The 10569-nt window shown below is 45.1% G+C and overlaps 1 protein-coding gene across 1 annotated transcript; it reads right to left on the minus strand.

Annotated features, from left to right (window-relative positions):
- Nucleotides 1-6352: 6352 nt before the first annotated feature.
- LOC123083886 (heparan-alpha-glucosaminide N-acetyltransferase) lies at nucleotides 6353-9055 on the minus strand. Its single transcript, XM_044505764.1, has 13 exons — nucleotides 8828-9055; nucleotides 8574-8711; nucleotides 8380-8461; nucleotides 8218-8294; nucleotides 8001-8110; nucleotides 7764-7881; nucleotides 7575-7691; nucleotides 7329-7420; nucleotides 7168-7234; nucleotides 7008-7089; nucleotides 6825-6916; nucleotides 6588-6731; nucleotides 6353-6499 (listed from the first exon to the last, which is right to left on the minus strand). Exons 1-13 carry the CDS (start codon nucleotides 9053-9055, stop codon nucleotides 6353-6355), a joined length of 1494 nt encoding a protein of 497 aa, XP_044361699.1.
- Between the last annotated feature and the right edge of the window lie 1514 nt (nucleotides 9056-10569).

Raw genomic sequence — 10569 nt, forward strand, 5'->3', positions numbered from 1 at the left:
TTCACTATTAAGTTTATGTTTCTATGCTATAATTGTATTGGTTCGTGAATATGAGATTAAAAGGAAAACCCAAATACATGTGTGGAAATATAAACACCAAGTGATCCCTAGTCTAGCCTCTAAGACTAGCTCTTGTATTGATTGATGATCTTGTTTTCCTGATCATGAGCATTGTTATAATAACAAGGATGCCAATAATGAGAACACATTGTTACGCGAACAATGGTGTTGGATAGACCCAACTTATGAATTACTGAGAGATGTTCTCGTTGTTATGTTATCGTACTTCATAACTTGTTCACGCTTGCATTGTTCCTTAGACTAGTGGTGGATGTATGGTAAAATCCTTGGGCGGGCCAAACATGCTAGATAAAAGCTGACCTTAATAATTTTTCGATTAAGGCCCCTCAATCCTCACTATTTGGTGCTACGTTGGGCGGGCCACGGATGGGTTTTGCCCCATCGTAGCTCCGCCCCTGCCTTAGACCATGGGAATTGCATATCAACGTGCTGGATGGATACTTTCGGGTTTACCACATATCACTCCATAAATGGATGTGAATACATGTGACTTACGGGTATTCCAAAAACGTATGTCTCGGTGCAATAGTTCAAGACTGGGATTTTCTTCTCTCACGGTAGAGAGATACTCTCCGGGCCCACTCGATGTTACGGTATCATTATCGACTGTCAAGACACTTGTGATGGCGAAAACGGGATATCGGAACATAGACACGAGTAAAGAGAACGAAATAGGTAACGAGGATAACTTGTATAGTGATCAAGGAGTTGATCACGAGGATACCAGTAATCTCTCCTTGGACTTCGTAAACAAAGGTTCGCTTGAGAATTTCGTGAATATGCGGGAGTTAATGAGGGTGTCCAGTTCTCGCTGTTAACTACCGACGGGAAGGGGTTCTGGGTCATGTCTGCTCATTTTCGAACCTACAGGGTCACACGCTTAACAGGTTCTAGTCCTGACTATCAGAGAAATGAGAGATGAGTTAAAAGAGCACCGAAAGAGTTTCAAATAGCTCCGAAAGAGTTTCGGATGGTTTCAGAATAGTTCTAGGAATTCTGAAAAAGTATAACATGATTTTGGACAGTCTGGATCTATATATGAAAAGTTTTTGGGGTCATCGGAATGGGTTCCGAAAACATCCAAAAAATTTGAGATTTTATTTGTGGAAGGAAGTTGTGAAGGACCGTCATGAGATGACGACCCCTAGTGGGCCCCATGGGGCCCATAGGGGGCAGCATAAAACATGTCAGGCCCTGAGGCCAAATTGGAATAGGGAGTGAAACCTTCCCTCCTCCACCAAGTGAACGAGGAGAAAGATTCCCCCTCCTAGACCAGTGCCCCTCCTCCTCCTCGCACCTATATATATGCGGGGAGGGCTCCCTCTTGGAACACATTAAATCAAAGGGACCTCGCTCCCGCATAGCTCCACGCTTTCCCGGTTTAATTGGCCCAAGTGGTTAGGCTCCTGATTAGATAGGCTCTAATCTCGGTCTAATTGGTCTAAGTGAATTAGACTCCTAATTAGACGAGAAGCGCCGCTAGGCTTTCCCGCTCTCTAGTTTTCTCACTGTTCTTCTTCCCAAACGTCGAAGCTCTACCGGACTACTACCAGGGAACACATGGATATCTTGGTGGGGTCAGCTGCTTCGACTCTCGACTCGGTGAACTCTTCTCGCGGCTGGGAGGTGTAACCTAGTTGCGGGAATCAACGGGATCATTGAGATACATCGACTCGTCACTTCTTCCACTACTCTACACCGGCGCGTGAAGGAGGAGTGTCATGAAGGCACGCAATCACATTCACCACTACCTCAACGGCGGTGGCTGTTTGTCGTCCCGGAGTGCCCTAATGGCGCAGAAGTACGCCGACAGGGAGCGGCGCCAGCAGGACAGACGCAACACGGTGCGCCAGGCGAAGTTCGCAGACTCCGACATCATGCCGCCACACATCGCGGCGGACCCGGGCCTGGCATAGGCCTAGGCCCTGGACCGCTCCATGGCGATGGCGGAGACGAGCAAGCGATGTCTCCGCCGCCTCGATGGGGAGATGGCCTAGTACGGCGAGGAGTGGTATCTCCGAGATTGCCGCCGCCAACGCCTCCTCCTCCAAGGCCCGCCACCCTCCCCCCCCCCCCCGCCCACGTCGTCGGTGGCTGCGGTCGCACTGTGCATGACGTAGGAGGAAGCAAAGAGGATCATCCGCGAGCGTCAGACGGCTACCAGGAAGCCTTGCCACGACGCGACTCCCTTCCGCCACCCGAAGCCCGACGACGATGATGAAGGAGACGCCAGCCAGCCTGGCATGGCCTACGAGGTCACCGTCAAGTATAGGGTAGTGTAGGGTTAGGTTCTTTTAGTTCACGGATGAAATATCGTTTGATTTTATGTAAAAATATCCTAGTTTAAGTGAGTATCATCCTGTTTGTCGACTTTGAATCAAATTTTTCATTTTCATTAAAATTCATTTGAAATGTGACCGGACATATGTGAATAGCTTTGGATGGGCGCCTCCGACATCAGTCCCCCCCCCCCTATCCGTTGACATATGCCAGAGCAAATTTGCGGTTCAGTGCTAGAGATGCCCTTAGACCTCAAATTCTCGCCCACACAGCCGTGTACCTCATATCTGGCATCCAAAATCCATACTACACATGCAATGTGAAAACATAGATCATCAACGAAACAAACGGACGTTCAAAAAATGGACATAGAATTCGGCTGCAAAAGACACCAAAATGCACAGAAGCCACTTTACATCATCTAAAAAGATCACAAGAGTTCATCGCCAAACGGGTTCTAAAGTAAAACAACTAAAAAGCGACAATATACAACGGAGCGCAGAGCTTCTTCACCGCTTCCTCGTTGAGCCTTTGCCCGTCCGGTTACTGGCTTAGCTATAGGCGTTCGTGACAGCAGGGGGTCATAGGAGCCATCATCAGAGCCGTCAATGATGTCGGAGGAGGAGGAGGAGGCGATGTAGCCCTTCATCCTCAGGACGATGCGGGCCTGCTTCCGCTTGATCTTGGCAACTCTCGCCGCCTCCGCTGCTGCCTTAGCCACCTCACGCGCAGACTGCTCTAGGCCCAACCGGAGTGCCTTCCCGTTTTCCTTCGGAGCCGACGGGCGTCCGTCTCCCCGTTGTATGTGAACGGCGGTAGACCCATGCGAGGAGCTCCTCCTCCTCGCTAGGCACCGCCGGCAGCCTGTGGCGGCAGTGGAAGGACTGTGCGACTGCCTCGAACGCGGCAACCCTCTCCCTTGCGGAGTGAGCTGCCCGCGGGGCGGGAATGGCCAATTCCAGTGTCAGAGCTGCGGCTGCGGGCGACACGCAAAAGAGCAGACCTGGAGCTGCTGCACATGTCCACCCGCAACCGCTCCAATGAGATGCAGATGGCCAACACGTCCTCGTCGCTGGCAGCCTCACGGAGGAACGCATCCTAATCATCACCGGATTCGTCGGAGTGGCTACTGGTGCTGGACATGGCGGACGAAGATCGGAAGGTGGCGGATTGGATAAGGGAGAAGAAGAGACGAAGACCAGAGCAAAGTGAAGTAAGGTTAGCGCTCAATTCGGATGGGGTTTTTATAGGGATAGAGTGGGGTCATGATGGGCCAGTTGTGGGCCCAACTGACATGGCGCCCCAGCGTGCCTCATATTCGGCCTACATTTGGCTGGATATGAGGGGTGTCGTACAGCCTAGACGTTTGAGGCTGATTTTTTATATCCGAGTAAATTAAAAAAAAATTAACTGGTTCCCGGTCTGTCCATTCGAATATTTAAGACCGGTTTAAAACGTCTGGCTGTGATGCTTTAACCGGCGAAGTCACGTAACAAAGAGAATTGTAGATGCCACCGAAGAAGGGCAATGGTCCACCGAGACGGCCAGTGCACCGACTTAAGTTTTATTCATCGTAACTAGTCCAAAAGTTAGTATTATCAGCGAACTCTTGGCTTCTCATAACCCTCTTTCAGGCTTTCAGCATATACTTAAATAGTAGCATAAGATACTTCTAGACAACATTGAGAAAACTCAGTCCCCATGACAGATGCCACCACAGTGTCCAAACAGTTCGAAACGTCAACTTGTTCATGAAAAATGACAAGATGGCAGATCACGCAACAAAACAAAAAGAAACTGTTGCATGATTGTAAGAGCGAGTGTGGAGAACAGAGTAACCACAGGGAACAGAGTCTGACTTCAGCCTTGTAGTTTATTTATCGAGTCTGAACCAACGGTTCATCATGTATGGCGTTGGCATGAATAGCCCTTACTACTGAAGACTAAAGATTAATGCACTATCCTATATTCCCTTCGTTCCGAATTACTCGTTGCAGGTATGGATGTATCTAGATATATTTTAGTTCTAAATATATCCATTTCTATGACGAGTAATTTGGAACGAAGGGAGTACGTTACAAAAGGCCCGAGCTACTAGAGAAACGGCACAAAACAACTGGTGCCAGCACTTCGATAATGATTAAGTTCCATTTTCTTGGAACCTTGGGTACCGGGCAACATTCGGAACCTTTTGTGCCCTATGCCAACTAGTCTTGATAGCATCCAACAAAGCCTTCTCGTTCTTACAGACGAACTGCACTTGGTATCACAGCATAATAGAAAAAAGGGATAAGTATATTTTTCGTCCTTGAACTTTTCTGAGAGTTTAGAAATCATCCCTCAACTTAAAACCGGATAGTTTTCGTCCCTCAACTATAAAAACTGGATAGTTTTCGTCCCTCATGCCGCTTCGGGCGGTTTTAGTACGTGGTGAATAGTAACTCGGTGAACAGCACAATCGAAAAAAATAGCAAAAAAAATAAAAAAAATCTGAAATTTTACAGCATCGAAGAAACTCTGGTGCACAAGACCCTTGCAAATTTTTGTGGTGTTTCAACATTCGAGCAGCTCGTGACAAACAAAAAACTGTAAATATGTACGTCGGTGAACAGTAAATTTAAAAAATAGCAAAAATAAATAAAAAATTTATGAAACTTTTTGGCATCAAAGATGCTCAGGTACGTAATATGTGTGCAAAATTTCATGGTCAAATGACATACGAGGAGCTCTAGCAAAAAAACAAAATAGCGCACTTTTTCAAAAAAAAATGAGTCAAATTTTATTTGTTTGCCACGAGTTCGTACAACGCCCAAACACCACGAAAAATTGCACGCATGTTGAACACCCAAGCCTCTATGATGCCAAAAAAATTCTTACTATTTTGATTTTGTTTGCTATTTTTTTGAATTTATTGTTCACCGACGTATATATTTACAGTTTTTGTTTGCTGCGAGCTGCTCGAATGTCGGAACACCATGAAATTTTGCACGGGTCATGTGCACCAGAGTTTCTTCGACGCTGTAAAATTTCAGATTTTTTAAATATTTTTGCTATTTTTTCGATTTTACTGTTTGTCGAGTTACTATTCACCGCGTACTAAAACCGCCCGAAGCGGCATGAGGGACGAAAACTATCCGGTTTTGATAGTTGAGGGACGAAAACTATCTGGTTTTGATAGTTGAGGGACGAAAACTATCCGGTTTCGAGTTGAGGGACGGTTTCTAAACTCTCGGAAAAGTTCAAGGACAAAAATTATTCTTATCCCTAGAAAAAATGAAGAAAGAAGAACAACAAAAGCTTGCATGATTAGCAGGAATAGGACAAGAAGTGAGCAGAGATTGCCGCCTTCTCGTTTGTTCCTTCCTAACTCAAAGCGGGGCAGTAAAAACCAACAGAGGGGCAGTGACAATTCCATTGGTATCTTCTGGAATGATACCAATGTGTACATTGTGAGTAGACGATTAGATTCTATTGCCAATTTGGCACTGCCGGCCTTTGGCTGTATGCATGGATGGAGCCCTGGAGTCTCTTTCAAGCATATGGCTGAATAGAGAGGAGCTAGGACAGGCAGACGTGTCTCATGATCCGTGAGCAAAGTGGCAACTTGCCCATGTTCTCCAAATTCTGCATTCTCTCATCTGGATAAGCTTAAGAATTTCAACTGTCCTTAAAAATCCATTTTCTATGGACACTTTTGGTACCGTAGCTTATATTTTTACCTAATGCCATCGGTCAACCTCTAGTTCCAACAGGCTGACCATCTTGCCATTAGACGGTTTGGGTGCTTTGTTATATATCCCAATCTCAAGTTCTGAACTTGAATTAATTTTATCAACAAAAAAAACATTGAAAGCAACAAATTTGACAATAGAATAAGACAATTATCGCTTTTTTTTACATCAATCTTACAAAATAATGTTGGATGAAAACGAATGACATTATTTACTGCTGGAAGAAATAGATCATTGTACATAGTTTTCATCTAGAAATCTCATAGTTTCCAGTAAATCCCCAGCTTGTGCAAGATGCCAGAGACAACACCCCAGAAGAAGATCTCTCCAAATATGACGTACAGCAGAGTTCCCAGCCTTTCTGAATGCCATACATTGACAAACACATGCTTTTGGATCCAGTTAACCTGCCAAAAATAAAAGACAAACAAATTAAGCCCATGCAAATACAGGCTCCAAATGTCACTACCAAGTTAACCTTCACCGATTACTTACAAGGGTTTTATCTTGTGACTCATAGTACCATCCGTTCACGAAAGCTGCAAATATGCCCTGTGCCGCTAGGACGTACACAAGCATGGCGTTCATGCCGATCCACTCGAGGAACAAGAATGGTACTCTCAGGCCCCAGACATCAATCTATCATTGTGACAATGAAATGAGTACATCATTGGGAAAGAGCTGATGGAAGTGCAGAAATTTCATGCTCTAAGTACTTATGATAAACCATACCAGCATGTAGAAAGCTGAAAGAACTATTCCAGCCGCGCCGGCAGTGAAGCAAACGTAACTGATACTGTAGAGTTGCTTATTGATTGGAATAGCTACAGCACAAGAGCGATGGATGTAAGATTCTGAGGTCACAGTTTATAGTGATTAGTTCAAGTGTCGGAAATGGATTGTTAGGATAAGTACCTTTTGTGAAGTGAAGGATAATGCCGAGCAAGAGGAGTGAAAAGCCCATTGAAAGCCAGTGTTTCAGTCTCTCCTTATGGGTCTAATATTAAGAAACTTTGATGTCATAGTTGCTTTTATCATAACCAAATGATACTGGTACAATGTTTTGGATAATCACCTTGAAATGGATTAGAACATGGCCATAGTGGATTCCAATTGTCCCTGATAGAATCGACGATATTGAACTGAAACGTAAAACAGGGAAAATACTTGAATAGGTGAAATAAACAAACTATATAACTAAGATTAATTCAGTGTAAGCTATGTTGGATCTCCAACCTTAACAATCCTTCTGGTTCGAATGGCGCAAGACACCATGATGGAGCATCGGCACGGAGAGGACCTGATTCGGGTGAGCTAAATGTACAATCCTGAAAATGGCAATTTCAGTGCACATATTGTCAGACTTACACTTTCTAGCTTAATGTGTAGTATATCATTTATAGCTAGTAAGGAAAACTTTCTGCAGCTACTTGTACATAACAGTGAAAATAAAATCTGAACATATCAAGATTACAGTTCTACCTTAGTCCGGATCCAGACGGGCTGCGAGTAGAGATGATTAATCCCCCAGACCACCCTATCAACATGACCCACTGCATTGCAAGCCGGGTCCAGGTGACCCCTTACACCACATTGTACCTGAAAACACAAGTTGTATCAAATACGGAAATAATCAACAGGGATAGCATCCTAAGGGTTAGCTCCAAGTACCGTAAACCGCTTCCCATCATTGGCATCGCCATCCGAATGGTACACATAGCTCCAATCTGGAACATAAAGCGAGAACGTCGTGACCATGTATACGATGAACACGATGAATCCGCCTAACCTGTCGATTGTCAGAAATGACAAGAATTTTCCATCATAATCAGAGACAGGAAAAAATTATGAGTATGCAGTTTACAGTGCAGCAAGACAAGTATCAGGGAAACATTGTTGTACCATTGCCACCGGTAGGCATGGAAGATGGCGTAAGGACCGGAACGGACGGTGACAGGCCGCACCTTTATGGTGAACACCTCTATGAGGGCAACCACGAAGTACACCAAAGCTATCCTCTGATGAACCATCGTCAAATATAAGGAAAGAACTATGTTATGATTAAGACCAAGATGGATGATGAAATGAATGACAAGTTTGTTTGTTTGGTAAATATGAACCGAACCTGGAGGATGCCACACCATCTTATCACCTTCATGTCCACTCCATAAGCAAGGTCGTCCGGAGCGTGAGAGTATCCACCTACATTCGAGTTCGATAGTGTCAAATTAAGAAACATGGGTGCAAACTGAATTGTGTAAACACTCTACACATCGACTTCAAGTACCTTGCAGTAGCAGGCCCCAGAAGAGCATTTTTAGTGTTCTGACGCTGACCTTCTTCACAGCGGCACCCATGTTTGGAACCCTCTGCAAAATATTAATCCTAATGAGCATTTAAAAAAGAAATCTACATATCCACCAAAAATGTTTGGTTTACCAAATTTGCAAGAGTATGAGCACGCAGAAGTGCTTTACTGACCTTCATGGCAAAGGCGATTGCGACACCGACGATGAAGAGGAAGAAGGGCATGACAAAGTCTGCCAGAGTGCAACCGTTCCAGGGCGAGTGGTCCATCCGCTCGTAAGCCCCACCGGCATCGTCCACCAGTACCATCAGCTGCACGCAAGAGACTGTCAGCAGTTCATATGCATGGTGGCTTGTAAGCATTTCGTAGCATATTTGCTTGGGAAAAAGTAATCATATGTGCATATTCGGAGGAACATAGCTAGTACCACAATGGTGAGCCCTCTGAAGGCATCGAGAGCTGCCACCCTCGTGCTCTTCTTCTTCTGGGGCTCCTCAACAACGACCAGTCTCTCCTTCTCGGTGTCATCTCCGGCTCCGGCGTGGACGACGCCCTTGCCGTCGCCATGCTCTACCTCTATGGGAACTACATCAATGGCGTGCTGCTCTGAACCTTTCTCACCGCCGGATGCCGCTATGTCCTGCCCCTTCTCCATGGTAAATGTGTGTACAACTCACCTGATTAGGTTCTAGTACTTGAAAGCTGATGAAGCATTGGCACCGAACTACTTGGAATCGTACCAGATGAGTGGAGATTCATGTATGTGGAACTTTATATACAGCTGCACAATCATAAGAATTGTCCGTCAATCTGTCCTGCCACAATAAAATGTTTAATTAGGTGCTAAATATATACTGGCACCAGCGTTGGGTTGCCGTCTTGTGGTATTTTAAGATTTAAGTTCATGTTTTCTATGAGTGCGTGCTCGTTGCTTTCCTTGTTTGCTCAGCAGGGGCTTCACGTCCTCTGATTTCCATGTGTCAAGACCTTGATTGATAACCCTTTTTATGGGCTGTACAAGTAAACAATGAGGGCACATTTGTTAATCAGGGTAAGTTCTACCCTGACAAGTGCTCCACTTACTCTTTTTTACTCCCTCCGTCTCATAATAGATGCTCTTATATTATGGGACGGAGGAAGCTCTAATTTATTTACATCAATAACGACGAACTATTTTAGAACACACATACTCCATTTCAAGGAGAGAAGCATTGTTCAAAAATGCAAATTTGGCATCACCCTCTTCAGATCGGCCAGTGTAACAGCTTAGGCGTGGTTCCCGGCGCCACGCTGTTTTTTCTTTTTTCTTCAGAACGATTGATCTCTACCTTCTTCATCAATGGAAATCAGCGCCTAGCTAGCTGCTTATTTCGTCAAAATAATGACGTGATTTCCATGTTTAATTAATAGGTGCAAACGCTGTACCATCTACCATCTCTTTTCTCAATGATTCATATATGTACTAATTTGCAATTCAATACTGCAGAGATGCGTATCGGAGAATCAGTCCGTATGGAAGAGGACATGCGTCGCCGGCCGGCTCCGTTTGGATACCGCCATGTATATGTTCTTATATTGCTTGAGGGCGTGTCGCCGAAGGATGTTGTTCCACTTGGATAAAGACTGGTGATCGAATTATACGTGCGGCTGGGTTACACCGGACGTCTCCAGTACGTATACTCCAAATAATTATCAGATATTCTAAAAAAGAAAAAGGAAATACCAGATGTTGTGGACCTTGTGGTTAATGACTGTAGCACGGAGAGGGAAACGCCATTTTCGTAGCCCCGGCCGCGGGGTGTCGACTTCGAGATACTCCCTTCGTAAAGAAATATAAGAACGTTTAGATTATTAAAATAATTGTCTAAACACTCATATATTTCTTTACAGACAGAATAGTATGTAGGTTAAAGAAAAAAAAAGTCCAACTTATGTGGAAGAACTGGCGAAATTTTTTCTATGCCGCAGCTAGTAAAGAAAGGGCCAGCGCTCTGCGCCGGTGACCGGCGCAGGCATAGAACGCGGCGGCCTTCCGCACTGTGAGAGATTAAGACGATGGTAACCGTTGGATCATGCATCTGCATCATCTTAGCCTCGCCTCCCTTTTGGCACGTGCAAATCCCGCACGCACGAGGCATCAACAAAACAGCCTGCTCGCAGCTCGCGTTG

The sequence above is a fragment of the Triticum aestivum genome, chromosome 4A, assembly GCF_018294505.1.
Source record: "Triticum aestivum cultivar Chinese Spring chromosome 4A, IWGSC CS RefSeq v2.1, whole genome shotgun sequence".
Classification (NCBI taxonomy): domain Eukaryota; kingdom Viridiplantae; phylum Streptophyta; class Magnoliopsida; order Poales; family Poaceae; genus Triticum; species Triticum aestivum.